The following is a 27,617-nucleotide window of genomic DNA, read 5'->3' on the forward strand; positions in this document are numbered from 1 at the left end:
GAGCCAGCCCGGGGAAGGTGATGTTTGGAAAAGCACCAGCTTACCTGGGACTGGGTATGTGCAGATTGAGGCTAGGGGAAGGTACGACCCAGGGGCAGCCTGATGGGCAGTGGAGCCCAGGCAGGGGGATGCTGGCAGTGTATCCTGCCTCTATTTTATTATTCATTTGTGAATGAAGTTCGGACTTCAATTAGTGCTAGAAACCATCCTGGGAGTCTGAAAGCCATTACCAGAGGCCCAACCCAGCCGCCTGGTGGTCACCGCGATGTCAGAGAAGGGGATGCCCCGAAGCTCGGGGGGCCGGATCCTGAGTGCCTGCAGCCGCAGAGGGGACAAAGTGCCCATGAAGGTGGCAGGAGCTGTGCCACGGGCACCGTCCGGGAGTCCCCCGTGTGTCCTCGGCATGCGGGGAGGGTCCCTGCTTCCGTGAGTCCGACCCCCGCCGCAGCCCCTCGCATCTCCCCTGCCGCCCCCCCGCGCCATGCTCGTATGGCGCCGAGGGTGGCGCGGGGGCGCGCCGTGGTCCCGGCGGTGGTACGCGGAGGCGCGGGAGGAGGGCTCCCTCTCGAGGCCCCGGCTAGCACTGCCGGGCCCGGGGCAGTGCCCGCCGACACGGGGCCGTGGACCGGTCCCCGCGGCACTTGTGGCAGTGAAGCGGCAGCGGTAGGGGACAGCAGAGGAGCAGCAACGAGCTGCCCGAAGAGGTGGTGAGAGCCACCGGAGCGGCCTCGGCAGCCGCCGGCTCCTTCAGGTCACCCATTTTCTTCCTGTCGTTGATGAGCCAGGTTTGGCTGCTTCACTCCTGGAAGAAGCCAAAAACCAAGTGATGGGTTATAGCAGCTGAGGGGAGTCCCCCACACCAGAGTTTGTCCCTCGTCCTCCACTATGAATATCAACGGTTGATTTAGCAGAAAAGTGACTCCCAATGTGGCAGAGACTCACCCAGCAGTGAGTGTGCGGCCTCCCCTGGAGGCACTTCCAGCTGGCATCCTGTCTGCCCCAGAGCTAACAAACGTCTCCTCTTAATCATCTGGATACAGTATGTTGTGAATTCTGGGCACCTGGATCAGGCATTCTACAGGATGACCCAGAGAAGATATCTTACCACTTCCTCATGCATCATGTTGGCACTCACTGACATTTCTTGTCCTCCTTCCCATGAGCAGAACTCAAACTTGATCTAACCAAGATGTACCTCTGCCTTCCCAGCCCATGGTCCACACTGCTGTCCTCTGTCTCTGACCTTACATCTTCTCCCTGCGCAGGGGGCAGCACAGGACAAGCACCCACGGGAGCAGCTTGGGAGGCTGGAGCTGGATAGACGCAGCAGGACATGAAGGACCAGTGGTGGGTGCCCTCCTCCCCAGGGGCTGGAAAGCGGCTCAGCGTCATGATGTCGCCTTCACACATGGCGGGACAGGATTGTCCACGTGGTGGCAGAAGAGCTCAGTCACCACTCACTCAGCACCAGGTGAGGGTCTGAGAGAAGACACGGATGGGAGCACAGAGGTGACAGCACAGCACCAGGGAGCAGTGACCCTGCCCAGGACAGCAGTGACCCCCACCCATGACAGAGCAGCAGGACTTGAGCAACAGTGGGATGGGACAGGGCCAGATGACACTTCAGGGAGCAGGTGGTGGCCATGGCGCACTCGGTGCCATAATCACAAACACTCGATCATCCCCCAGTGCACTTGGTGATACCCCCAGGGCACCAGCACATCCCCTGGTGCACTCAATCCACCTTGGGACACTCGGTGTTGTCACCCCCAGGGCACTGGTGCTGTCACCCCCGGGCACTGGTGCTGTCACGCCGGGGCACTGGTGCTGTCACGCCGGGGCACTCGGTGCTGTCACCCCCGGGCACTGGTGCTGTCACCCCCGGGGCACTGGTGCTGTCACCCCTGGGCACTGGTGCTGTCACCCCCGGGGCACTGGTGCTGTCACCCCGGGGCACTGGTGCTGTCACCCCCGGGGCACTGGTGCTGTCACCCCGGGGCACTGGTGCTGTCACCCCCGGGGCACTGGTGCTGTCACCCCTGGGCACTGGTGCTGTCACCCCGGGGCACTGGTGCTGTCACCCCCGGGCACTGGTGCTGTCACCCCCGGGGCACTGGTGCTGTCACCCCTGGGCACTGGTGCTGTCACCCCCGGGGCACTGGTGCTGTCACCCCCGGGGCACTGGTGCTGTCACCCCCGGGGCACTGGTGCTGTCACCCCCGGGGCACTGGTGCTGTCACCCCGGGGCACTGGTGCTGTCACCCCCGGGGCACTGGTGCTGTCACCCCCGGGCACTGGTGCTGTCACCCCCTGGGCACTGGTGCTGTCACCCCGGGGCACTGGTGCTGTCACCCCGGGGCACTGGTGCTGTCACCCCGGGGCACTGGTGCTGTCACCCCGGGGCACTGGTGCTGTCACCCCCGGGGCACTCGGTGCTGTCACCCCCGGGGCACTGGTGCTGTCACCCCGGGACACTGGTGCTGTCACCCCCGGGGCACTGGTGCTGTCACCCCCGGGCACTGGTGCTGTCACCCCGGGGCACTGGTGCTGTCACCCCGGGGCACTGGTGCTGTCACCCCGGGGCACTGGTGCTGTCACCCCCGGGGCACTGGTGCTGTCACCCCACCCCGGGGCACTGGTGCTGTCACCCCCGGGCACTGGTGCTGTCACCCCGGGGCACTGGTGCTGTCACCCCGGGGCACTGGTGCTGTCACCCCGGGGCACTGGTGCTGTCACCCCGGGGCACTGGTGCTGTTCCCCTTGGGACACTCTGCGGACCCCCTGCGCACTTGGTCGCGCCAGGTCCGCCGCTCCCTCTAACGGCCAAAGGGGCGCTGGGGGGCGTGGCCGGGGCGGGTACACGGAGCCAATAGAGAGCGGGGGGCGTATCCGGCACGGAAGAGGTTGCGGAAGCGGCGGGCGGGGCAGCGGAGCCAATGGTGTGCTGAGGGCGGGGTCAGGGGGCCAATGGGGCTCGCGGGGCGTGTGACGCGCGCGCGGGATGCGGCTGCCGGCGGCGGTGCGGGAGCGGGTGGCTGCGGTGCACGGCGGCGTGGGGCTGCCCGAGTGCTTGCGGCTGTACGACGGCTGGGCCGCCTGCTACGAGCAGGTACCGGGCCGGAGGGCCGGGAGGATTCTTCGCTCCCCTCCCCTCCCCTCCCCGGCGCCTCTGACAGCCGTGTCCCGCAGGATGTGGAGGCTCTGGAGTACCGGGCACCGCACCTGGCCGCCGCTTCGCTCGCCTTCGCCTTCCCCGCGCCGCCCGCAGAGGCGCGACTGCTCGACGTGGCCTGTGGCACCGGGCTTGTAGCGCGGGAGGTACCGGCCGGGATGGGGATGGGGAGGGCGGCGCGGCGATGGGAGATAACGGAGCCGTCTGTCACCGCAGCTCCACCGCCGCGGCTTCCGATGCCTGCACGGGGTGGACGGCAGCTCGGGGATGCTGGAGCGGGCGCGGAGCACGGGGCTCTACCAGGAGCTGCGGCAGTGCGTCCTGGGCAGGGAGCCCCTGCCTGCGCCCGCAGGTAACGGGACGGCACCGGTGGGGACGGGCTGCCCCGGAGGGTCCCCCCGGTGATCCACGCTTGTCCCCCCAGAGCACTACGACGCCGTGACTGTTGTGGGGGCCCTGGGCGAGGGGCAGGTGCCGAGCGCGGCCGTGCCGGAGCTGTTGCATGTCACCAAGCCGGGTGAGGGGGTGTCCCCCGTTGTCCTCTCCCCGCCGGGACCCCACGACAGGGACACGAGTCCCGGTGGATCCTGGTCCCCTGCTGGGTGCTGGCCCCCCTGCGCAGCCAGGACGTGCATCCAGGACGTGGCCTTGTCCCTGCGGCAGGGTACAGGCAGGGACTTGCAGTGGCACCCTGGTCCTGCCTGCTGGCAGGGGGACGCAGCAGGAGGCGGAGATGGCACTCCTGGGCACAGCAGCCTAGGCTCAGGCCTGGCGTCCTGCCTGTCCCCTGCCCGCAGGCCTGGCAGGGTCTCGCTGCCTCCCCGTGCTCCCCCTTTCCGAGGGGAGCCATACCCAGCAGGGAACACCCGGCGTCAGCGTCAGTCACCCGTCCCCTCTCTCTGCAGGAGGCTTTCTCTGCCTGACAACCAGGAGCAACCCCTCGAACCTGCGATACAAGGCAGAGCTGGAGGCGGTGCTGGAGGACCTGGAGAGGCAGGGAGCCTGGCAGAAGGTGCTGGTGCAGGAGGTGGAGCGCTGGGAGAAGGCCACCTCCGAGGAGGAGAGCACCCAGGGCACCGGCTACATCTCCGGTGTGGTCTACGTCTATCGGAAATGCCCCGTGCCCCCCCTCGAGGAGGGTTGAGAGCCAACGGCCTCTGAGCTGGGGGTGAGCACTTGGCCCCTTGTGAAACCCAGTCCTGGAGCAGGGCAGCTGCTGTGGGGTGACAGCGGTTTTGGGGAGTCCCCGCATTTCCTTCCCTGGCTCCTTCCCCCGGAGGTCTGGGCCCAGGGGACCTTGCCTGCTTTTCAACATGGGGAGGGTCTCCTGGGCTCTGACATTCAGGTGCTGTCCCCCACGCCATGATGTTTCACAGACCCACCTGGCTGTCCAGAACCATCTCCAGTTCGGGATGTCTTCTCCCACATGTCCACCTCTCAGCCCTCATGGTCAAAATCTGGATACTTCTTCATCTTCCCCACCCCAGACCCCCGTGGTCTTTACCTGGGGACTGCTGGAGGAGGGTCCTGTGGTTTCCCATACTTGTACCCCCAGGAGTTAATCCAGCACCCAGGAGAACTCCACACCCAGACCAGGAGCTGCTGTGCCAAGACAACACCCAGCCAGAGAACTTTTCAAAGTGCCACAACGGCCTTTCATCCTACAGCAGTTGCTTAAGTTTCTCATTTTCCTACAGCTTTGTAGTTAATGATCTGGGTGGGAAATAAGGCTGGAAGGGACTTGAGGAGCCGCCCAGCATCTCCTGCCCAGCCTGTTTCCCAAGCCCCTCACCATGCTGCTTCCACTCTTCCTCCTCCACTGCTCCCTTGGGAAGATTTTTACCCAAATCTCTTGATGGGATATTTCTTTTTTCCCTTGTCTGTTCCTCCAGACCTGTTCTTGCTCGTCCGGTTCCCATGGCCCTGGGGAACAGGTTACTTCCTTCCCCTCACAAGCTCTTGTGCCTGTATCTATCCCCATCTCCCACCCAGAGCATCCCAACCTCCCAAACTCATGCTGCCCATGGCTCTTGTCATTCCTCCACATTGCCCACCCCACCCCGACCAGATCTTGGGGTCCCCTTCATGGGTAGCTGCCCTGCTTCCGTCTCCCCCCTCTTTGTCCCCAGCACTGTCCCCTGGGCAGCTGGGTGTTGTGGCTGTCCCCATCCCTGCACTTGGCTGTTTAATAAACCCCTTGTCTGCCACTGCACATTTTTCCTGGAGCAATGGGGCTGTGGTCCCTGTGGGGAGGGCAGCCATGAGCCGGGGAGGCAGGGGTTGGCCTTTCCCTGAGGTCCCCTCCCAGTCTCCAAGGGCCAAAAGGATGGAGCTCTGGGAGCCTGGTGTCCCTCCATACCCCTTTTGGCTCTCAGCACCCTCTCCCTGCTTCAGTTTCCCTGCTGGGAGCATGCAGGGAGCGCTCTGCCTGACTGTTGTCATGTCCTCCCCGCATTGCACTGCTTCAGAACCAGCCCAGGCAGCCTCAGTGGCACCAAGATGTTTATTGCCCTTGGAAAGCACAGCCCCTGCAAGCCAGGGAAGGGCATCCATGGGAAGGACTGTGCTGGGGGTGCAGCAGCATGGGGATGGGTAGGAGGAGGCAGCGCATGGGCAGGGTCTGGGGTGTCTATGCAGGATGGGGATGGTGGTGCTGTCCCTTGGGCAGGTACCCAGGCGCGGTGGCTCACACATAGTCTTTCATGGCATAGCCCATCGGGGTGCAGGTTTTCACGGCTCTGTACTTCTTCTGGTAGGGGTCCTGCTGGGATGGGGGTCCTGCACAGCACAGGATGCCCCCACCAAAGAGCTGCAGGGCACTGGAAGCCCAGCCAATGTAGAGGGCAGCTCCCAACTCCCTCTTGAGGGCCTCAGGCACCATGGGGTTATAGAAGTTGCTGACAATGCTGTTGGCAGACCAGGAGATAGGGATGAGGAGCAGGATGCTGGCCAGGACAAAGGTGGCACCTGCCACCACAGAGATCTTGGTCTTGGTGTTCTTGTCATCCACGCAGCGGGTGCAGTCCGCTCCCGAGATGGAGGTGAGGAAGGCAAAGAAGGCCACGAATATGGAGGTGACCACCAAGGCGCGAGCCGCTTGCAGGTCGGAGGTGAGCTCCAGGAGGGAATCGTAGCCCTTGCACTGCAACTGCCCCGTGCTTTCATACACGCAGTTCATCCACAGCCCTTCCCAGAAGACCTGGGCCACCACGATGTTGGAGCCGATGAAAGCCGTCACCTTCCACATGGGCAGTGCGCAAGTGAGGATGGAGCCGAGCCAGCCCAGCACAGCCAGCATCAGCCCAGCCAACTGCATCGTCACCGTTGCCATCAGCACCTGTGGGGACAGCCACAGCCATCACTTGCATGGCCACAGTCAGGGGCTTCCCAAAGAGAGGGGGTGTCCTGCTGGGTGCATCCTGTACCCATCTGCATGGGAACAGCTGAAGACCAGCATGGGGATGTGTGTGGCATGAGGGATTGATGGCAGGCCATGTTGACCTGCCTGGGGACACCATGGCATGGGGAATTGCTGCAGGAAAGCATGACGGATTGATGGCAGGTCATGTTGACCTGCCTGGGGACACCACAGCATGGGGAATTGCTGCAGGATGGCATGAGGACACCATGGGATGTTGCTGCAGGTCAATATGAGGACACCTGTGGCAGTAAGCACTCAGGTCCTGAGGAGGCCGAGATGCAGGAGCCCCCATGTGTCATGGAGCCCACACAATATCCCTGCAGCTCAGGGCAGTCCTTTGCCATTGCCCCATCCCCGCCAGGACAAGTGCATGGCTGGTGTCAGGGAAGGGATGGCTTCCAGGGAGCGGAATGATGGGCTCATTGTGTCCATCCTGGCATGCTCTAACCTAAGACCTGCTATGCCCAGCCCCTGCCCTTCTCCACCGCTGGTGATTCAGCCTTCTTGGCCATGACAAGGACATGGTACATTACATAAAAGTAGACATTATGAAGAAGCTCTTCCCTGTGAGGGTGCTGAGGCGCTGGCACAGGGTGCCCAGAGAAGCTGTGGCTGCCCCATCCCTGGCAGTGTTCAAGGCCAGGTTGGACACAGGGGCTTGGAGCAAGCTGCTCCGGTGGAAGGTGTCCCTGCCCGTGGCAGGGGTTGGAACTGGATGAGCTTTAAGGTCCCTTCCGACCCAAACCAGTCTGTGGTTGTATGACTCTATGAGCATCACGCTGGGGGCCACAGGCAGCCCCTGCCCTCACTGCAACACCATCTGCTCCCTGTTCAGGGGCAGGTTTTGCTTTGCCCTTGGCAGCCACGCTGCAGCACCCTTTGGACCTGGGATTTCCTCTCTGGGGTGCTGGAAATGGGTCAGAGGTCAGGCCTGCCTCTGAGCCTGGCTGTGGTGCTCCGCACTTTCAGCGATACCTGAATCCTTTATACCAGGAGCAGCACCAAGAGCCCCAGGAAGAGGCTGCAGAGCCGAGGGTCATGCAGGCATCACCCCTGTAAGAGGGGTGGCGCTATGGGAAGGGGGGATACATTGGACACAACAATAGCTCCAGCACAGTCACACGCAGGCACCGTGTACCGTGGCTCAGCCCAAATCTCTGTACAGTCCCACATGGAGCAGAGCCCAGTGCTGCCATGGGGCAAATTGCGCCCTGCGCCCATGGGTGCTCGCACCCACACCTGGTGGCTGCAGCCAGCAGAGTTTTTATGACCCCCAAGCAGCAGTGGGGTATCGGCTGAGCCTGGCACACCCTGTGGCATGCATGGCAGGTTTCACCCTCCTTTCTCTGATCCCAGCTTCAGTTTCTCCCACATCTCCTTCCTTATTGCAGCACCGCTCCTTCCCCAGCACCTTCCATCCCTTGGCATCCTGATGGATACCCAGGGACTTTGCCTCTGCTGGTCCACAAATCCCTTTTGGACCAAAACTAAAGTCACTCTCCCCAAGAAAGGGAGACCAGCCTCCAGGCAGGCCAGGGGGCCAGGATGACAGGAAGCCATCCCAGGCATCCTTCCCCAGCCAGCAGGACCCTGGACCACAAGAGACACCCAAAATGGGGTGCATGCCTGCCTGCAGCAGCAGGTCAAGCACTGTCCCTCTGGGTCCTGGCAGGGATGCTCGCAGGAGCATCACACTGACATTTCCACCCAGCCACCAGCACCATTCCCATTCCAGAGATGGGGAAGCTGGGAGTCCTCTAGCTCCCGCACCCAGATGAGATGCCCAGAGCCAGGCAGCCAACATCGCCCCACATCCCAACATCCCCCAATGCAGAAGGAAGATGTTCCCAAGCCTGCACCCCAGCACAGCTTGCCGTGCCGGAAGTGAGATAAGCAAAACAGTCAGCGTTGCCCACGCCAGCCCCGGGGTGCTCCCAGCCAGGGCTGTTGGATGGCCCAAGGGCCAGTGCTTCCCAATCCACCCTCACCAGCGCCCATCACCTTCCTGCTCGGCGGGAGGATCCTGCCGGGACAAGCATGTGTCAGCCGCAACCGGCACCACCACAGCATTGTGCCGCAGAGGCACCCATTGACGTGAGGAGGGGAGCAGTGGGTGATGGCAGGGCTGGAGCAGGGGTCAGCACTGTGGGAGGCTCCAGGGAGCGGATTTGGGGATCTCAGAGGGATGGGGATTTGTGTCACTGTCACCAAGGCGGGTTTGGAGAGGGTAAAGAAAACGAAGCACAGTGAGGTCTGAGGAGCTGCCGTTTAATGTGGGAAGGGATGGAGGGCAGCAGGGACAGGGAGCACCATGAGCCACCCACCCCTGGCCCGAGCACCCCACTTGGGGAATGCCAAGCGGGACCAAGGGGCTGGGTGCACCCCACAGGACTGGGCTGGGGAGTCTTCACACTCTGTGCGGGTGCAAAGCCCTGCTCCACTCCCTGACTGGTTCTCCCAGCCCAGCCACTGCCTTCCCACTCCCAGGATAATAATGCTCCCACCCCAGGGAGCTGCTGCGAGAATCCCATCAGTAGAGCCACTGCAAGCCCTAAAAGTAGGTCAGTCACGACGCAGGGTACTGGCAGGAGAGAGCCCCTGCTGCCCCTCAAAACCCTGCCGGGGTTTGCAGAGCCGCCATGTCCCCATGACCACTGGGACAGGTTTCGTCCCACCATCACCGCCACCCCGCCACGAGGGACGCATCCCAGGGGAGGTTTTACCCATTGAGAGTCCTGTGCCACCTGCAGGACTGGCCCCGGGAGCTGCGTCACCACGCGGCACACCCCGATACCGGGAGATGCTCCAGGGAGGGGATCGGGTGGTGCCTTGGAGAAGATGCCGCGCTGGGCGCTGTGTGGGGAGTGGGACCCCCACCGGGGTGGGCAACCAGGGCAGAATCTCCTTGTTCCCCGACTCAACTGAGATTAAAGAACCAGCTTCAATCCCCCGTGGAACAAAGGCAGCTCTGTCTGCCCGTCCTCACAGCGGCGCGGCTCCCCGCCAGTCCCCAGCCCGGCCAGGAGGGTCCCAGCTCCCTGGCGCAACTCGGCGGGTCCAGGCAGGCGCAGCAGCTCCTAGACATAGTTGCTGGTTGGCAGCGAGCGGGCGGCTGTAAACTTGGCAGAGTAGGGCTTCTCTCCACGGGGCGGGCAGGAGCAGCAGAGGACCCCCCCACTCAGCAGCAGCAGGGCGGAGGCTGCCCAGCCCACGTAGAGGGACGACCCCAGGTCCCGCTTCTGTGAGTTGGTGACCAGTGGGTTGTAGAAGTCCTGGATGATGCTGTTGGCTGACCAAGAGATGGGGATGAGGATGAGGATGCCGGATATGATGAATATGATGCCAGAGAGGACCATGACCCTGGCTTTGGCGGTGTCGTCCTCCACGCAGTTGGTGCACTTGCCACCGGTGATGGCGAGCAGGGTGCCCAGTATGGCCAAGATGATAGACACCACCACCATGGCACGGGCGGCTTGCAGGTCCTGCGGCAGCGCCAGCATGGAGTCATAGACCTTGCACTGCATCTGTCCCGTGCTCTGCACCACGCAGCTCATCCACAGCCCTTCCCAGATGATCTGGGCTACCACAATGTTGTTGCCGATGAAGGCTGTCTCCCGCCACATGGGCAGCGCACAGCAGAGGATGGAGGCCAACCAGCCGATGACGGAGAGGGCAATGCCCAGCACCTGCAGCCCCATGGAGGCCATCACTTGCTGCCTGCACCACTGGCCGCCTCCCACAGCGCAGTGCCGGCTGTGGGACCACGGCAGGTATTATATGCCTTTGCCGAGGGAGGAGCACCACCACTGCCGCCGTCCTGCCGCCGGCACCGGACAGAGGGGTAAAACCAGTTTCCCAGGATTCCTCTACTTGCATTTCTCCCTGCAGCAATGACACTTAATATCCCGGCTGCTCCCGCGGAGGAGGATGCCAGGGACTGGGATCAGGCCACCCAGGCAGGGGAACATGTCCCACTGCTGCCCACGGGTGGGCAGGAGATGCCAAGGGCAGCCACCAGGGCTCAGCCTGGGATGCTGAAGGAGAAACGCTGGTGTCCAGTCACCAGGATGTCTCTGACATCACTGCCAGCCCCTCCTGCCCCATCACTTGGATAGGGTCTCTTCATGCTTTTGTGCCTCAGTTTCCTCCCAGCTCGTGGGGCAGCTGCTCCAGCAGCAATCCCATCTCTGCCCCCCCATAGCCCCGTGCCAGGGAGCAGCACGCTGTCGAGGCCCCACTGCCGGGCTCCATGCCCAGGCAGGACACAAGCAGCTCTTGTTTGTTGCTTGGAGCCTGCACCAGTGCTTCCCAGCCCTCCGTCAGGCCTCGGGCAGGAGGTGTCACCGCCCAGACCCACAAACCGGTTGGAGCAGCTGCCGGCTTCCCGCAGAGGAGAGGCAGCGCTGTCCTGGGCCATGGGGGGCCAGACCCCAGAACACATCCCACCTCGTGCTGCGCTGCCCAGCCGGCGTTCACACACCCACGGTGGCAGGGCTGCAGCACCCCCCTGCCTGCACTGCCTGGGCTGCCAGCCAGGCATAAGGGTCAGGCCTGCAGGGGACAGAGGTGGCTTTAAGGTGGAATGGTCTGGTTTGGAAGGGACCTTAAATCTCATCCAGCTACAACCCCCTGCCATGGGCAGGGACATCTTCCAATAGAGCAGCTTGCTCCAAGCCCCTGTGTCCAACCTGCCCTTGAACACTGCCAGGGATGGGGCACCCAGTTGTGTTGGTACATTTGGGTACAACCAGCCATACCCGCTGGCTAGGTTGTGCTGATGTTTCACCAGCCCAGCTTAACCCCGGGCCTCTGGAAAAGATAAGAGGGCCTGAGATTATCTCGGTTTACCTGAGCACTGGCGTTACTGATAGGATCCACTTGCTGTGCTATTTGCAGCTGCTGCTGCTCACACCAGGATGTCCCTGGGCAATGTGCCCCAGCGGGATGAGCCAGGTGGTCCATGCACTGCAGTGCTGTGAGGATGCCAGTGCCCAGCGCAGTGGGAGCAGGCACAGCATAGCTCAGGCACTCGGGGACACTCGGGTCTCACTGCAGACCCTGACTCATGGGGACGAGGCAGCATCCTGCCTGACCTGTGCTGGAGCAGCCACCCAGGCACCAGGCACACTGGGATGCTCCATCCATCTGTCCTTCTGGAGCACCTGCATTGCTTGCATTCCAGCATTCTCACCCCAGGGCCGGAGCCTCGTGGTCAAGGGCTCCTTTTAATATGCAGGCTCCAGAGCACTCCTGTCAGGGCCTGAGGCTGAGCATGGCTTTCACCTCCCAGCACTGCCATAACCACCACATTATTTTGGGCTGAAGAGGCACGCGCCCTCGTGTATGTGCAGCGTGCATGGGCCATGTCCCCACAGGCACATGGGGACATGCCTCTGGGCTGGGGACAAATAGCAAGGTGGGGACAGGGACTTCCCCGCATGCAGTGCATCAAAGGTCTGAGCTGCTCCTGCTCCCCCTCAGAGCCAGGGCAGGCGCCAGCAGGGCCCTTCAACATCCCATTACTGTAATTAAAGCCAGAACGTGACATATATTCAAACTGGCGTCTGCCACCCAGAAACAGTCCCCATTCCTTTCCCCACGTCCCCTGGTGATGCACTCACCAGCCAGCACAGCCAGCCCCACATCACCAGCAGGACAGATGGACGCAGGCCTGGAGGGGGACAGAGGCAACAGCCAACCCTTGGGGCAGCATCCCATCCCAGCACCAGCACCTTGTTCCCAGCACCCACTGAACCAGAGGATGCAGCACTGGTGGCACCAGGCACCACAGAGCCATTGGGGCCATCACTGCATGGGCACCAGCCCCACAGCCCCATCCCGGCTGCTCGTGCCTGGTGCATCATGCAGGACATTCACCCCAGCTTTGTCCAGCGGCACCTGCAAGGAGACATGGCACAGGCACGTGTCCTGATGGACTACAGCCCCCTGCTCAGAAGGGATCTCCTACACCCCAGAACGGAGTGCTCATCCCATACCAAGCCTTTGCTACACAGTGCCTACCCCAGCACCCATCTGGATGCCCACCCTGCCCCAAATCCAGCAGGATTTGTAGGATGAAGGAGTTCCGAGCTCCCATCCCTGCTCCACTGAACACTAATGGGTTTAGCGACAACAGAGTTCCCGTCATGGCACATCGGCCACCAGCCCTTTGTGGCCAAGAAACGCCTTCCACTGATGGGCTCTGCTTCACTGGGATGGGGACATGCTGCAGCCCCATGGCTGGGCAGGGAGGCCATCCCCAGCCAGGGAGGTGGCATTAAACCCAGCATCACTGGGAGCACAGCAGAGGCTGCACCACCCTCATCTTGCTCAGGGCAGAGGATGCCCCACAGGGAGAGGGTTCTGGGGCACAAATCCTCTGCCAATAGGCTTGGGGACATCCCCACCCAGGACACAGGGGACATTCCCACCTCACCTATGCACAGCTCTGGCTCAGACCCGTGCTTTGCCGAGAGCCACTCACTCCCCAGCACACACGCATGGATTCTCTGCCCCGGCTACCTTGAGGTCCCGAAAAGGCAGTTGACGCTCACCAGCAGCAATCCGCCAGGATCTTGGGCTTCACATGGGCTGAGTGAGGCACGGCCACCACCCCTCCCCCTCTGCCAGCAGCTGGGGATTATTTACCTGCAGCCCAGAGACTCAATGTTCCCAAAAAATAGTCCTTGCCAAACATAACCCCCCTGACCAGCTCAAATCTGTGGAGTCAGGCTGTTTCCCACTATGGGAAAGCAAAGTCTTATCAGCGGGGCAGGAGAGGAGCTGTGCAGCAGGAGCTGTGGGGTCCCTGGGAGGATGCTGCTGCAAGAGACGGGACCTTCAACCTGAAGTCACTTCGAAAATCAGAGCCCAGCCCAATTTGCTGAGCAACAAGTGGCTCTGAATGGCAAAAAAATACACCCGAGTGCTGCCACAGTGGTTGTCAAAGGGATGGGGGGGACAATGGCCATGGCTCAGGACAGGGGATGCGAGCAGTGCCATGGGGGTTCCCCTGCAGGCGATGCTCGGAAGAAGCGCGATGCTGCGGCAATGATCCGAAGCCATAGGGGTGGAGAGGCCCCCGGCACACTGAGGTTCCAGGTAACCCAGCATATCATGGGCTAGCAGCCACCCCCCTGCCACATCCCGCCGGATCACAGCCCCCACAGCCCTCAGCTCCATCCCCACCGCGCCAGCAGACAGAGACACCATTGATGGTCGGAGTCACCTTACCTGCTCCTCGCTGCCGCCAAAGGGGCTTCAACAATGGGCTGCTTGTGTGCCCTGGCTGGGGCAGAGCCAGCAGCCCCACGCCTGAAATATAAGCAGCCAAGGCAGCACTTACCGCCCCTGCCCTGCTCCCCGGGGGCAACACGCAGTCACTGCCCAGACCACAGGGGAGTGGGAACACCCCAAACCCTGTGCCGATTCTGGGTGCACGTGAGCAGGACGCAGCCCCACAGTGCCCGGGGCAGTTTCTGCTGTCACCTCCTGCTCACGCTGGGGTGCTGGGTACACGGTGGGGATATGGGGGTGCCTGCACTGAGGTGTCTTCCCCCGTCAGTGCCTGTGTCCTTCCCACAGCACAGGTCCACCAAACCAGTGATGCTCCTGTGACCCTTGGGTCTGAGCTTCATCCAAGGTCACCACATCATGAGGGTCAAACCTGTTCTCATGCAGTCACCCCACCTTGTCCCCATGCTGGGGGACCTGCTGCGGGTGAAACTCCCCACCCCCTCCCAGCTGTGGGAGAAAAGCAGAGGGGCTTCACTGGGGTGGGGGATACTGCAGCAGGAGGGATGGGGATGCTCCAGGACCCCTGCAGGGATGCTGGCCTCGCTCCACTGCTGTCAGTAAACACCGGCAGGCAGGTTTCCTAGCCACAAGAATGCAAGCTGAAGCGTGCCGGTGCCGGCACCCCGAAAGAGGGTGATTTGCCCCTTCCTCAGCTGTGAGTCAGGTGACAGCCACTGCCCCAGGCAGATGCAGTCTGTAGTTTGGGCAGTTTGGGATGCCAGAGCCAGGACGCGGCGTGTGGGGCTCTGATTGCAGGGTAGGGGGCTGCCCGCCCTTTCTCATCCCATCCCTGCGCAAGTAGCCCCTACCCCAGGGGTATCCCCACTGCCCCATGCACCTGCCTGTGGTATTCCCCTCTTCCCCTGCTCCACAGCAGTACCCACCGGTATTGCCCCCTGCCCCACAGCCCTGTCTGGGGTATCCCATTGCCCCACAGCCCTACCTGCAGTATGCCCCCCTACCACACACTCCTGCCTGGGGTATCCCTATTGCCCCCCAACCCTGCAGCCGTGCATGTCCATGCAGCGGTTGGGGACATGTGCTGGTGTACTGTGTGCGCACCGTGGGGTGCGCATGTGTGCACTCGTACCGCCGCCGTGCGCCTGTTCACCTGTCTGTGTGTCTGTGTGTTGAGGTGTCCCCGCCGGCAGAGGGTGTGTGTGTGTGTGGGGGGGGGGGGGGGTGGGGTGTTGCACCTGCGCACAAATCGCACCCTGGGGCTGCTGCCCACACTCCTGCCTGCAGACCTGGCAGCCCTCGGCCACTTCAGATCACACTCAGTTTTGGGGGTGATGGAGCTGATATACCCACCATCACCTTCTGGCAGCACCAGCATCATGGGCACCCCAAGGTGCCCCCCAAGGGCCAGGACCCCCAGCACCACCCCAGTAACAAGGGCACAAGGCCCTTGGGTGCTGCTTGCATGGGCTCTACTTCAGCAGCACATATGGGTACCCCCACAGCCACCAGCCCTGGCTGGCTGGGGTGGGACTTCAGGTGCCCTTGGAAGGTGATCAGAGTACAAACAGGTGGCAGAAGCCCACCTGGCCAAACAAAGGATGGTTTTGGGTTGCCTTGGGCTGGCAGAGGCTAACCTGACTGGACATGGAGTCACAGGACGGTGTAAGTCAGATACTGGTGTAAGTCAGATACAGGTTTTTGGAAGGGGATGAATACAGGGTGCTTGGGTAACATGGGGTGACAACAGCTGACCCAGCCAGATATGGGATTTTAAGGCTCTGTGGGGCATCCAAAGCCGAGCCCCCTGGCTGTGGATTGCTGTGGGATATAGGCAAGCAGATGTGGGGCTCTCCCATCGGTGCCTGAGAAGAGAGGGCTGCCAGGATCCCACCATGCTCTTGAGTAGTTAATAAGTTGTAGGGGAGATTTTAGTGCAGGCAGCAACAAGCCCATGTCCAGCAACCACATTCCTTGGGGGCAGGGGGTGTTGGGAATACCACAACTGCCACCAACACGCAAGACTGGGGGGGAGGGGGCAGTTGAGGGGGGACACACATGCACCCCTGAGCCATGTTTGGAGCGTGACTATGGCAGCCTTGCCTGCACCTGCCCTGTGGGTTTTGATTCCCTTCCTGCTCGGGGTGACGCTGCCGGGGCAGTTACGTGCTTTATCAGCTTCCTTCAAGCCCATGAGATGTGAGCAGGATGAGCAAAGATATTTATCATCTGCCTGGGGATTCCCACCAGCACTCCCTGCCAAGGCAGGGTGGGAGCTGGAGGGGGGCTGGGTAGAGGGGACGCCCTCCAGCTCCCACCCTGCCTTGACAAGAAGCACCCATGGGTGCTCCTGTGCTGAAAGGCAAAGAGGTTGCACTTTGCACAGCCATGCTATTAAACGTGAGCACTGATAAGAAAGCCCCAGAAATACACCAAACCATGACCCACCAGTACCTCCTTGGGGAAGGGGGGAATGGCAAAGCTGAGGGATTTCTAGATCCCTAAGGAAGGGGTTTCAGAGGGTCGGAATGAGCAGTGCCATCGCCCTGAAACCAGGGGGACAGCTGTGGCTGGTGGCGTCTCTGCCCCCCCTCCCGCCTTTCTCCAGTATAACCTGGCGCCATCTCTGCAAACAAAGGGGAGGGTGTGGGACACGCAGGTGATGGTGACGATGACGGAGAAGCAGGAGAGGAGCGTCCAGCAGTGAAACCCCACCCGGGGCGGGCGCTGGAGCTGGCCCCGCCAGCCTGTATAAGTGCAGGTGCACCCAGGTGTAAGCTGATCTCCCACCGCAAGCAGCAACCGGAGAGCAGTGCAGTTTCGGTCCGTGGGTTCTCCTCCGCCATCGCCCGGCGCACGGCAGCAAAACCATCCACCATGTCGATGGCTTTGGAGATCAGCGGTGTGGCCTTGTCAGTGCTGGGTTGGTTGTGCAGCATCATCTGCTGTGCGCTGCCCATGTGGAGGGTGACGGCCTTCATCGGCAACAACATTGTGACGGCCCAGATCATCTGGGAAGGGCTGTGGATGAACTGCGTGGTGCAGAGCACGGGGCAGATGCAGTGCAAGGTGTACGACTCCATGCTCGCCCTGCCGCAGGACCTGCAAGCTGCCCGCGCCCTCCTGGTGGTGGCCATCGTCTTGGCGGTCCTCGGTTTATTGGTGGCTATTGTGGGCGCCCAGTGCACCCGCTGCGTAGAGGATGAGAGCACCAAAGCCAAGATCACCATCGCCTCCGGCGTCATATTCATCCTCTCCGGCATCATGACTCTCATCCCTGCCTCCTGGTCGGCCAACACCATCATTCGGGATTTCTACAACCCGTTGGTGCTTGACGCGCAGAAGCGGGAGCTGGGAGCCTCACTCTACGTGGGCTGGGCAGCCTCTGCCCTCTTGCTGCTGGGGGGGTCCCTGCTGTGCTGCTCCTGCCCCCCCAAAGACGACAGGTACACCACCGGCAAGGTGGCCTACTCCGCCCCGCGCTCTGCTGTCACCAGCTACGACAAGAGGAACTATGTCTGAGACCCCTCGGGACCCCCCTAAATTCCCCACCCCCCTCCCCGGGACCCTCATCACCCTCCGTGGGGACAGGAAACAGAGGCACCAGGAGGGGGGGGCACGAAGGAGGGGACGGGGACGGCCGCGGGGTCAGGGCCGGGCTGTGTAAATAGAGACGGTTTCGGTTAAACAAGAGGCAGTTTCGGGTCGGCGGGAAGAGTGGCGCCCGGTGTGCCCCTGCCCACACCTACGGGACATGATAGGGATGGGGATAGGGATGGGAACGGTGCTCTCACACCCCACCCCACCCCCCCCCCTTGCTATCCCTCCCCCCTTACTGCTGCCGTCCGGGCACCGTCTGTCCCTGTTACGTGTTGTTCTGTACCGGTTACATTTGTCAATAAACGTGTCCTGTTTTGGTAGCCCGAGTATCCTTGGGGAGTGAGGGGGTAAGATCCCACCTGGTGCGGGAGGGGGACCGGGATCCAGTTCCCCAGAAGCCACTCCGCACCCTCTGCCACCGCAGCTCCACTGCAGCACCGGGTTTGGGGACGAGGCTGTCCTCCCGGCTCGGGGGTCTCTGCCCCCCTCCGCCCATTTGGGGCAGCTTTCCGGCAGCCATCGGGGCGGGAGGGGAACGGGCAGCGGCACTCCCTGCCTGCGCGGTCCAAAGTCTGGCAGCACAGACGGAACACGGGGTGCTTCCCCCTCCCCTCCAAGAGCCGCGGCGGGGCGAGGCCGCCTGTGTACAACCGCTCCCACCGCCCGGCCCGGCCACGGCCTCGCAACGCTCCAGCGGGCAGGGACAAAGGGGAAGGAGCGACGCAGGTGCACGGGCAGGACCCGAGCCCGAGCAGGCAGCGGGGCCGGGCAAGCAGCGGGGCCCGGTAAGCAGGCCCCGAGCGGCTGCCGCCGCCGCCGCCCGCCCTGCGCCCGCCCGGGGGCTCGGAGCGGCTCTCGGGAAAGCACTGCCCGCGGGCGCGGCGGGAAGATTTGCTGCCCTGCACGGCCTCGCCGGCGGGGGCGGCCGGGAAAAGGCAGGAGCGGGCAACGGGAGCCCGCGTCTCCCGCCCTCGGGGCCCCGCCGGGTTCCTGCCCGCGAGGACCCCTCGCCCGCTGCCCGGCGGCAACAGGGATCGGCGGGGCGGGGGCACGGCGTGTGGCCGCCCTCCCGCCACCAGGGGGCGCCCGGCGGCGGGGCGGGGCCGCCGGCACGCACAGCGTCACGGTCTGCGCGCCGGCCGCCATGCTGCTCCGCCGGCTGCCCCGAGCCCGCGCCCCGCCGCGGCGGCTGCGCCCCCGCCCGCCTCCCGCCGCGCGCTCCGTGGTGACGTAAGCTCCCGTCCGCGCGCGGGACAGGGGGGGCTCTGGAGGCCGAACCCCGCTCCCGCAGCTTGGGGCCCTGGCTCCGGGCTGGCCCCCAGCGCGCTCTCCCCGCAGCTCCGTGCCGCTGTCCCACGGCGAGGAGCGGGGCCGCGCGGACCGGGCGCCCCTCGTGCTGCTCCACGGGCTCTTCGGCAGCCGCGCCAACCTGCACGCGGTGGCCAAGGCGCTGGTGCGCGGCGGCAGCGGCACGGTGAGGAGGGGACCGCGCTGGGCACTGCGCGGGGGTGGCGCGGGGACGGCGGTGACCGTGCCCCTGCCCAGGCAGGTGCTGACGCTGGACGCCCGGAACCACGGCAGCAGCCCCCACAGCGCGCTGATGACCTATGAAGTGATGAGCCTGGACGTGCAGCACCTCCTGACTCGCCTGGGCATCACCAAGTGCATCCTGCTGGGACACAGCATGGGGGGCAAGACGGCCATGACCCTGGCCTTGCAGCGGGTCGGCAGGAGCAGGGTGCTCGGGGCTGGGGGCTGTAGGAAGGGGGCTGGCACCGGGGGAGGGAGGGCTGCTTGTCTACAGAGGCAGGTTTTCTCCATCAGGGTCGGGGTGCTGTCCTGCTCAGAGCTGTAAGCCCAGCTGCAGGACCTTGGAGATTCCCCACGCTGAAACACAGGGAATCAGGGAAGGGCATGTGGAGCTCTCTGCCAAGGCAGGAGGGAGCTGAGAACCTCCCATGAGTCCGGCTGGGAGCAGAGCCCTGTGCCCCATCCCACTGGGGAGCTCCCAGCTGGCATCCGTCTGCCCTGTTTATGTCCCCAGCCAGACCTGGTGGAGCGCCTCATCTCTGTCGACATTGGTCCCACCTCAACCGCACCCGTCTCCGAGTTCTCTGCCTACATCTCTGCTATGAAGTCAGTGAAGATCCCGGATGGTCTGTCTCGCTCTGCAGCCCGCCAGCTGGCTGACCATCAGCTGCGTCCGGTGGTCCAGGTAGGAAATTCTGTTCCATGGATGGGGTTTCTACTCCCAGCCCATCTCTGGGACCAGAGCACAAGGCTTTAGGCCCACAGGACTCCATCATAGAATAGTTAGGGTTGGAAAGGACCTTAAGATCATCTAGTTCCAACCCCCCTGCCATGGGCAGGGACACCTCACACTAAACCATGTCGCCCAAGGCTCTGTTAGAATCATGACACAATCATGGGCAGCTGGAAGACATCTTACCAGGGCTGTGGGGCCACAGGGGAATGACAGCATGGGAGAAGGCAGTGGAGGGCAGGATGGAGGGTGGCAGAACAGCTTGAGGGCTTTTTGCTTTTACTGGAGAGTGTGTGATCCCCTTCTGTGGCAGCACGCGCAGCTGAGGCAGTTCTTGCTCACCAACCTGGTAGAGGTGGAGGGCCACTACGTCTGGCGAGTGAATCTGGACGCTATTTCCCAGCACTTGGTAGATATCATGAACTTCCCCGTCTTCCACAAGTCGTATCCTGGCCCTGCACTCTTCTTGGGAGGATCTGACTCACCTTATATCAGGTGGGGCTGGAGAGAAGCAGTGCGAGGTCAGTGGTTCCACCCTGTGTGCTCTTCTGCAGCTGCCAAGGGTGGGAGAAAGCCCCCGAGATGGGGAAGGTTCTGGAGTGAGCTCTCTGCCTCCATCAGCCAGTGATAACAAAAATGCACTGGAGAGTGAGAGGGAACCTGAGGGCAGCTCCAGGCTTTCCCAGCAGAGAGTGGGACACGGTCAGACCTGGGACCCCTCTGCCTAGGGAGGGGAAGGGCAGATACCTGGCTGGGCCTCTCACCACATTTCCCATGGCATGTTCCCTTGTCCTGCAGGTCCGAAGACTACCCGGAAATCCAGCGCCTCTTCCCCAAAGCTGATATCCAGTACATTGCAGGGGCAGGCCACATAGTCCATCAGGATAAATTTGGGGAATTCATCACTGCTGTCCTCAATTTCCTGCCACCACCATAGTGCTGGGACCAGGTTCCTGCAAGCCCCATGTGGGTCCTGAGATGCTCCAGGCAGTGCTGCAGGGCTCTGGGCTCCGCGAGGAGGGATTCAGCCTGTGCTGGCTGCCCACCTGCAGCCCAGTCCTTTGCCTGAACTTGGAACAGAGAGGCACATCCATCCCACTGAGCTCTCCTGTCACCTTGCAGGGACAGGGGATGACACAGTCCAGGGACACTGCCCTGCCTGCGCAGCCTGTCCTGTCTGCACTGGCTTCACTGGGGTACCTCAAGCACTGGGCAGGGGCAGGAGAACCCTGTTGTACTGCTGCCAGACCACTGGTGATCTGGCTGTTGACTTTGCAGAACATGCAATAAAGCTGAATCCGTGCCAAGGCAGCAAATGGTTTGGGTCTGGCTGTGGAAGATGGGGAGCATTTGGTGGGCACAGGAAGTGGCTCTTGTGTCCCAGCAATATGGGGTGATGCTTCTGGGAGGTGACAACTGGGCTGGGCTTGTAACACCACAAGCTGTGGGAGCAGCACATGTAAGACATGGGTTTGAGGGTTTCTTGTCTTCCAGGGGGAATTGCATCCTTCCTCCTTGTCGGGGTAGCAGGAGGATGGAGGAGTGGGGGAAGCTTCCTCCTGAGCAGGAGGATGCTGTGAGCCTGCAAGGGGGAAGCATGAAAATTCCACTGGAGCACATCTGCCTCCCTGAGCTCCCTCCGATTTCCCATCTCCTGCTTGCTCAGTGTTCCCAGGAAGGCAACACAAAAGCAGCCACTGCTGCCCAGAACAACCATCCACCATGGGCCTGTGGGCAGTAGCGCGGAGCCAACTGCTGTGAAACCCCTTTGTTAGGTGATGGGGCAGAGGCAGCTCTGGGGATGATGGATCGTCTTCTGTTGCAACTGGGGACAGGCTCTGGGGACAGTTAAGAGAAACACTGACCAGCTTTGTGTTCAATGCTCCAGAGTCAGGTGTCTGATGCTCCCTGCTTAGTTTGGGGTTTGGAGGCCACAAAAGGAAGGGACGATAGCACACCAAGGACTGTTTTATTCCAGGTCTGTTTGCAATTGCCTAGCAAAGGGGCACAAGTAGCTGGTTTAGAGATTTCCTCTTTCTGGGCTTTCCCTCTGGTCCTTCCTTTTCTGAAGAAGTGCCTCTCTGGAGCAGAGCCTTGAGCTCTCTGCTGTTACCTCCCAATTCAAACACTTGCTGTCCGTGTATTGTTTTTTCACCTGTGAAGAACATTAGACTGAGAAAGCTCCTGAGACACAGGCTACTGCAAGGAGTTCCTTCAGAACTCCTCTGCTGTGGCCAGCTGGGAGATGGGGATGGGGTCAGGCTGCTGCCTGGCCCCAGCTACTGGCACACAAATCCTTTAGGTATCCAGCCATGAGCTCTGGAGCCCAGGAGCAATGGGGAATTCCTCCCCCTCCTCCATGCTGGCTGGGTACTGGGTGTGGGGCACACACAAAAGACTGCCACAGATGTGTGAGGTGAAGAGACTCACCATAGTCAGGAGATCAGTGGCCTGGGAAGAGGTAAAACTTCCTGAGCATTGTAGTTCGCTCTTTCGATGGCAACTGCCGAGGGAATTTTCCAAAGGAATATTGGACCTGGGATGAGAATGACAGTGGGGAGAAATGAGAGAAGGTCTGTTCCAGGCATGGGAAGCATGAAGGGTGTCAGGAGGCATCCCCAGGGGCACCTCCAAGCACATGTGTGGTGGTTCAAGGGACACCAAGGGCTGCACCAGCACACCAGGCTCATGCGTGCCCACCATGTGGCAGACGATGATGCCTCCAGAGATCCAGCTGACCTTCCTGGCCAAACCAGACACATTGTGGACAGAGCCTGCTCCCCAGGGCTGAGAAATGGCCTGGCCTGAGCTCTGCTCCCAGCAGCATTCCTGGTGGCTGGCACAGCTGCATGTGCCGGCACTCCTGCAGTCACCTCACCTTTCGGAATAGCTCCTCCAAGTCGCTGTTATAGGCATGGTTTCGAAACTGCTCTATCAGGTGCTGGATGAAAATGCATCCTGTTACTGATCTCCAGGAGACAGTATCTGGGGAGACAGGAGATGCCCAAGTGTGACTTCATTGGTATCTCTCGCTGCAACTGTGATTATCGTTGGGAGCCGGAGCAGGAGGCAGGTGCCTTCTCCAAGATCATTATATTTGGCTCATCCAACCCACAACATGGAAAAGGACAGGGCACCCCAGGGAAGACAGAATGATGTGTTTTCTTCCAGCCTCTCTGCCCTCCCATGCTCCCAGCTACGCCAGCTGCTCAGCTGGCACAGCCTGGAGACATATGTTAACCAGCAGGAACAGACAGTTTGCCCTGGGCAGCCACTGTGGTAAGATCAATCAGCTGGGGAAGGAGCAGAGCTGATGGGGAGGGATGGAGCCAGGGCAAACGAAGGCAGGCAGGGCACAAAGCTCTGGCCCTGGTGGCTCTGAGAGGGATCTGTGGGTGTCCTGGAGCAGCTGCATACCCTAGCATTGGAGGACACTGCCCTCTCCAGAGGCTGTTGGAGCATGCTCAAGCAGGCACCAGATGGAGGCCCAAGGAGGAGGACATGCGGAGGAGACCCATGGCATCAGGAGTAGGAATCCCCACTGCCCTCGCCTCCCCCCAGGCAGGGCACCTACTTCCAGGAGCTGCTCACCAGGTGTGGAGGAATGTAAAGTGGCAAAATCACTCTCCAGGTGGACTTCAAAGATGGCATCATCCTCCATTGTCGCACGGGTGGTGTGAGCAGAGCTGGAGGCAGGCACGGAGAGGTCTGCAGCATCGCTCACAAGCACAGAGCCCACCTTGCCTGGGAAGGCAGGGCCAGATATCAGTGATGATGGGGTATCCCCACCTCGTCCCGTTCTCGGCGCTCACATGGCCACTTGCAGGCACCTTGTGGTGGGGACTCACCTCCACGGCAGGACTGGATGATGACCACTTTGGGTTTGCCCAGCAGCGCCTGGCAGTGCTGGTTGTTGAACTTCTCATAGATGGTATTGAGGGAGAGGATGTCTGTGGCCTCGTCTCTGCTCTTGGTCCCACAGATCCCAGCCCTGACCCCATGGGACATGAAGACCAGGAAGGTGCTGTCAGAGGTGTGGTGCTCTTTGCGATCTGCAAAATCAGTCATGGTCGTAGCCATCTCCTACAAACCAGCACAAGGAAGGAACATCAGGAGAGCCAGCCACCAGCTGTGGGCAGGAGCCACTGCCACCAGGTCCCCAAGTCCCCCAGCACCAGCACACCCAAGGAGGGTCCCTGCGCCACTCCTGGGGCCAGTGGCAGCTGCTTTGTACAGCCCTTTACCTCAGAAGATAAGTTGAGGTGGATGTCCACCACGTAGCCCAGTCCTTCAAGCAGCTCTCTCATCCCCTGCACATCCACTTCAGCCCCAACCCGCCGGCTCAGGTGCTCGAAGTCAATGTTGCAGATGAGCAGGGCCCTGCGGGTTCGCAACTCCCGCGGCAGATAGAGGGGATAGATCTGTGGGAATGGAGGGAGGCAGCACTCAGCAGCGGGTGGCTGGGTGCAGGGGCTTTCCTTGCGAGGCAGCTAATAGCAGAGAAGGTCCAGTGCTGCAGCATCCACATCTCCCCGTCCCTGGGGCATCTCCCCACATCTCCTGCCCTGCTCCTGGGACAGCAGAGACCCTGGCTCCTCTCGGTAAGCCCTTGCTTACTCCAGCAGGATGGTGGGGCCACCCTCCAGCACTCCTCTCATCTCCTCTGCCCACAGCACCTGGTCTCCCTCTGTGGCCCTGATGTGCTGGTACTCGCTTAGGGAACACTGCCGGATCCACTGCTGGCCCTGGATGGCAATGAGGGGGCCGGTGGAAGCCAGCTGCACACCTGAGGGCCCTGCAAGCAAAAAGCCCTCCAGTTACACCAGGAAGAGCCTGCAGCAAGAGGGGCCTGTTCCAGGCCACGTACAGGCAAGCAGAGCCAGGCACTGCCCCTTGGGGGTCTTTTTCAGCCCCACTGGGGATGGCCACCCCTGACAGCCCTGTCCTGACTGTATGCAAGGGGGACTCAGTGCCAAAGAGCAGTGACACTGGGGGTGCTCAGCTGCCCCTTGCCTGTAGGCCTTGTACACTCACCAGGGCCAGGCCTCCTCCAGTATCCTGCTGGAGGCAATGGGAGCCCCAGCAAGGTCAGAGACAGACCACAGCCCCTCAACACTCACCCACATCAGTGGCCAGGCCCAGCTGCTCTGCCAAGATGCCATCGCGCTTCTGGAGGCTGTCGATGAAGATCTGGCTTGCACGGGGCCCCTTCAGGCGCACGCAGTCGATGAGGCAGCGGGCCTTGTCTGTGCGCAGCGTGTACCTATCCTGCACCTCTTCCACTTCCTCTTGGTTCAGCACCCCTCGGGCCATCAGCTCATCGAGCAGTCCGGAGATGAGTGGCTTGCTCGCACGCTCCACGAAGTCCAGCCGCACATTCAGGAGCAGCTTGTCTGCTGGGTGGACCCATCAGCGCCCAGAGCCCCCCCCCCAAACCCTCGCAGTGCCCGCTGCCTGCTCTGGGTGCTTCATCTTCCCTATTGCCCCTCCCAGGTGCTGATCCCCTCCTCAACACCCCTCCTGCTGTCCCCCTTTCCCCATTGCCTCCCCCAGGGGCTGCCCCCTTCCTTATTGCCCCCTCCCAGCTGCTGATCCCTCCCCTGCCATCGCCCTGGGTGATTCCCCTCCTTCCCCTGCCATCTCCCATCTCCCTCTTTTCCCACACACCCACAGAAAGTTCCTCAGGGGATATTTGCAAGGAGCAGGGCCCAGCTACTCAGGGACGCCATGTGCTGGACTCCAGCCTATGTACCATGCTGTGTGCATTGGGCCTGCCCGGGTGAGCAGGTGATGAGCAGCACCCTGGCAGTGCTCAGGCAGGACCCCATCCCACCACCAGCAGCCGCAGCACCGGCGGTCGCACGCACCTGTCATCACCCCCAGACAGGAGAAGCTGTCCCGGCTTCTTCAAGTCCTGAAATGAGTCCGTTTCTGGGGAGGTGGCAGGGAAGGGAGAAAAGTGAAAGTGGAAGTCCAGAGCTTCACTTCCTGTTTCCTTGCAGCTGGGGCCTTGTCATCCCAGGGCTGTCATCATATCCTGCCAAGCCCCTGTGGTCCTGCGAGCCCACTGTGCCTTGGGGCCAGAGACCCCGTGTCCTTTGCAGCCACGCTCAGACGTCCTCCTGATGTGCGGATTGACTCCACAACTCGTTAAAGTTGTAAAGTAGGTATGCTTTATTCAGCACTGAGTCGCACGGGGATAATTCCTCAAAGTCATGCGTGCCTCAGTGTTGTTTCCATCTACATTTATTCTCTAAAGTTATGTATATTCATAAGGTTGCACAACACGCCTATACATATTCATGTCCTAGTCCCGCTTCATATTATAATGAGCCAGAAGGTCCTCTGCACCTGCGCAGTGCCCCCTCTGGTCATGGGCAGGGGTCTCAAGATGAAGTTACTGAGTCTTCCTCCTGTGGGTAGGAGTCTTCAAGATGAAGTAAATGAGTCTTCCTCTTCTTGCACTTTTCACCTTTTAGTCTTCACATATGGCCTTAGGGTTTGGTCGGTATCCCAGCCATAAACCATCTGCTTGTCCCCCTTACCAGTAGATTCAGGCGTCTGCTTTTCCTTATCAATAGCTGCTTATCAATAGGACCAAGTGTCTGCTTTTCCTTATCAATAGCTGCTTATCAATAGAACCAAGTGTCTGCTTTTCCTTATCAATAGGACCAGGTGTCTTTGTTCTGCTTAGCAGGCATTTACAACAGACAATACTTTTGTTTAAGCAAGGAAATTCCTCTAACCCGCTTGTACAACCCCCCTGTACATTGGTCAACTCTCTGCATCACTCCCGGCATGCTCAGCTCACACTGGGGCACCCACACAGTGTGACTGTCTCCAGCCCAGCAGCACCCAGCTCCTGCAGGGCAAGGAAGGGGTTCCCAGCCCTCCTGCACACCTCATAGCCAGGCACGGTGCAGCTCCGCTAGCAGCCCCCAGTCCCAGAGCCCAGCAGAGGTGGCCAAGGACCAACACCCCCTTCATCCTCACCAGACCTCTCTGAAGCTGAGCTCGGCTCATCCTTTCCTCTTGCCCTGTCTAGGCACTGGCGGCAACACCCCACCTCGGGCAGCAGAGTCCGGGTCCACCCGAGGGCTCTCCATCCCTGTCCCCACACGGGCTGCCTGCCCAAAACCTAACAGCTGGACTATGAAAGCCTGCGGTTGCCCCATAGCTGTATGAGCAGGGCTGAGTGTGGGGTGAGGCCTGGGTGGGAATGAGAGAGTAACACCCGCGACAGTGAGCCGCAGGGACGAGCAGCTGGGACACGCGGAAGGGGAGCTAGTGGCAGCCGGCCATGGCTGAACCGAAGGCTCCTGTGGTGCACCCCGCGAGAGGCCGCGGCCTGTGCGGGGACCGAGCTCCCCGGGGGGGGGGGGGGAGGGGGGGGGGGGGAGGGGGGGGGGGGGGGGGAGGGAGGGAGGGGGAGGGAGGGAGGGAGGGAGGGAGGGAGGGAGGGAGGGAGGGAGGGGGGGGGGAGGGAGGGAGGGAGGAGGGAGGGAGGGAGGGAGGGGGGGAGGGGAGGGAGGGAGGGAGGGAGGGAGGGAGGAGGGAGGGAGGGAGGGAGGGGGGGAGGGAGGGCGGGCTGCGGATGCCGACCCGGTCACGTGGTGGTCATTTTCCCCCTGGTTATTGTCGCCCACCCTTTTCTGAAGGAAGGGTGAAGCGGCCGCCGATTGGCTGCGGCGGGACGCGCTGTGATTTCTCAGCGGAACGGGCCTGAGCTTCCGCCGGCCAGGCCGGAGCTGCGTGCGTCGGTCCGCTGGGCCTTCCCCCGCTGTACCGGGAACTGCAGTGGGCGTCCCCTGGGCCTGAAACCGTGCCCGCCGGCGGGACGCCCGGCCGCGGGCGCGGAGCTGCGGGCCCGGTTCGCCTCTCTCGGCCGGGGGAGAGGAGCTGCGGCG

The 27,617-nt window shown here is 61.8% G+C and overlaps 6 protein-coding genes across 10 annotated transcripts; 3 read left to right on the plus strand and 3 right to left on the minus strand.

Annotated features, from left to right (window-relative positions):
• Positions 1–2,991: 2,991 nt before the first annotated feature.
• METTL27 (methyltransferase like 27) lies at positions 2,992–4,838 on the plus strand. Of its 3 annotated transcripts, XM_057400225.1 has the most exons (5): positions 2,992–3,109; positions 3,190–3,318; positions 3,389–3,524; positions 3,597–3,689; positions 4,078–4,838. In XM_057400225.1, exons 1-5 carry the CDS (start codon positions 3,002–3,004, stop codon positions 4,314–4,316), a joined length of 705 nt encoding a protein of 234 aa, XP_057256208.1. In that variant the 5' UTR covers positions 2,992–3,001; the 3' UTR covers positions 4,317–4,838. The 3 variants fall into 3 exon arrangements, with proteins under 3 accessions (XP_057256208.1, XP_057256209.1, XP_057256211.1); XM_057400226.1 differs by lacking the exon at positions 3,597–3,689; XM_057400228.1 differs by lacking the exon at positions 3,190–3,318.
• A 627-nt stretch (positions 4,839–5,465) lies between these two features.
• LOC130594381 (claudin-4-like) lies at positions 5,466–9,442 on the minus strand. Of its 2 annotated transcripts, none has more exons than XM_057400229.1 (2): positions 9,317–9,442; positions 5,466–6,509 (listed from the first exon to the last, which is right to left on the minus strand). In XM_057400229.1, the coding sequence occupies exon 2, from the start codon at positions 6,501–6,503 to the stop codon at positions 5,859–5,861; it is 645 nt and encodes a 214-aa protein (XP_057256212.1). In that variant the 5' UTR covers positions 6,504–6,509; positions 9,317–9,442; the 3' UTR covers positions 5,466–5,858. The 2 variants fall into 2 exon arrangements, with proteins under 2 accessions (XP_057256212.1, XP_057256213.1); XM_057400230.1 differs by lacking the exon at positions 9,317–9,442 and adding an exon at positions 6,746–6,961 and having other exon boundaries at positions 5,466–6,673.
• On the minus strand, positions 8,846–10,667 carry LOC130594382 (claudin-4-like). Its single transcript, XM_057400231.1, has one exon. The coding sequence runs from the start codon at positions 10,298–10,300 to the stop codon at positions 9,671–9,673; it is 630 nt and encodes a 209-aa protein (XP_057256214.1). The 5' UTR covers positions 10,301–10,667; the 3' UTR covers positions 8,846–9,670.
• A 5,919-nt stretch (positions 10,668–16,586) lies between these two features.
• LOC130594383 (claudin-3-like) lies at positions 16,587–17,624 on the plus strand. The gene has a single exon (XM_057400232.1). It carries the CDS (start codon positions 16,725–16,727, stop codon positions 17,367–17,369), a length of 645 nt encoding a protein of 214 aa, XP_057256215.1. The 5' UTR covers positions 16,587–16,724; the 3' UTR covers positions 17,370–17,624.
• A 245-nt stretch (positions 17,625–17,869) lies between these two features.
• On the plus strand, positions 17,870–20,752 carry ABHD11 (abhydrolase domain containing 11). 2 transcript variants are annotated; one of them, XM_057400234.1, is made up of 6 exons: positions 17,870–17,888; positions 18,786–18,921; positions 18,997–19,170; positions 19,492–19,662; positions 20,024–20,205; positions 20,509–20,746. In XM_057400234.1, exons 3-6 carry the CDS (start codon positions 19,048–19,050, stop codon positions 20,645–20,647), a joined length of 615 nt encoding a protein of 204 aa, XP_057256217.1. In that variant the 5' UTR covers positions 17,870–17,888; positions 18,786–18,921; positions 18,997–19,047; the 3' UTR covers positions 20,648–20,746. The 2 variants fall into 2 exon arrangements, with proteins under 2 accessions (XP_057256217.1, XP_057256216.1); XM_057400233.1 differs by lacking the exon at positions 17,870–17,888 and adding an exon at positions 18,592–18,677 and having other exon boundaries at positions 20,509–20,752.
• Positions 20,753–21,660: 908 nt separating this feature from the next.
• On the minus strand, positions 21,661–25,616 carry LOC130594385 (caspase-1-like). Its single transcript, XM_057400236.1, has 9 exons — positions 25,578–25,616; positions 24,831–25,106; positions 24,387–24,505; positions 23,955–24,131; positions 23,559–23,793; positions 23,302–23,454; positions 22,589–22,695; positions 22,141–22,246; positions 21,661–21,865 (listed from the first exon to the last, which is right to left on the minus strand). Exons 1-8 carry the CDS (start codon positions 25,582–25,584, stop codon positions 22,154–22,156), a joined length of 1,167 nt encoding a protein of 388 aa, XP_057256219.1. The 5' UTR covers positions 25,585–25,616; the 3' UTR covers positions 21,661–21,865; positions 22,141–22,153.
• Between the last annotated feature and the right edge of the window lie 2,001 nt (positions 25,617–27,617).

This window comes from Pezoporus wallicus, unplaced genomic scaffold (genome assembly GCF_028554395.1).
Source record: "Pezoporus wallicus isolate ANWC-B61680 ecotype Strahan unplaced genomic scaffold, APGP_CSIRO_Pwel_v1 contig_8716, whole genome shotgun sequence".
NCBI lineage: Eukaryota > Metazoa > Chordata > Aves > Psittaciformes > Psittacidae > Pezoporus > Pezoporus wallicus.

Excerpts from the sequence above, each read along its gene's own strand:
- ABHD11 (XM_057400233.1), top strand. The coding sequence starts at position 18,592 with ATGCTGCTCCGCCGGCTGCCCCGAGCCCGCGCCCCGCCGCGGCGGCTG. Across the intron at positions 18,922-18,996 it reads TGCGCGGCGGCAGCGGCACG|GTGCTGACGCTGGACGCCCG; the intron begins GTGAGGAGGGGA and ends CTGCCCAGGCAG. Across the intron at positions 19,171-19,491 it reads TGACCCTGGCCTTGCAGCGG|CCAGACCTGGTGGAGCGCCT; the intron begins GTCGGCAGGAGC and ends TTATGTCCCCAG.
- LOC130594385 (XM_057400236.1), bottom strand. Across the intron at positions 23,455-23,558 it reads CATCCAGTCCTGCCGTGGAG|GCAAGGTGGGCTCTGTGCTT; the intron begins GTGAGTCCCCAC and ends CTGCCTTCCCAG. Across the intron at positions 22,696-23,301 it reads TTTACATTCCTCCACACCTG|ATACTGTCTCCTGGAGATCA; the intron begins GTGAGCAGCTCC and ends CTGTCTCCCCAG.
- LOC130594383 (XM_057400232.1), top strand. The coding sequence starts at position 16,725 with ATGTCGATGGCTTTGGAGATCAGCGGTGTGGCCTTGTCAGTGCTGGGT.
- LOC130594381 (XM_057400229.1), bottom strand. The coding sequence starts at position 6,503 with ATGGCAACGGTGACGATGCAGTTGGCTGGGCTGATGCTGGCTGTGCTG.
- METTL27 (XM_057400225.1), top strand. The coding sequence starts at position 3,002 with ATGCGGCTGCCGGCGGCGGTGCGGGAGCGGGTGGCTGCGGTGCACGGC. Across the intron at positions 3,319-3,388 it reads CCGGGCTTGTAGCGCGGGAG|CTCCACCGCCGCGGCTTCCG; the intron begins GTACCGGCCGGG and ends CTGTCACCGCAG. Across the intron at positions 3,525-3,596 it reads GCCCCTGCCTGCGCCCGCAG|AGCACTACGACGCCGTGACT; the intron begins GTAACGGGACGG and ends TTGTCCCCCCAG.
- LOC130594382 (XM_057400231.1), bottom strand. The coding sequence starts at position 10,300 with ATGGCCTCCATGGGGCTGCAGGTGCTGGGCATTGCCCTCTCCGTCATC.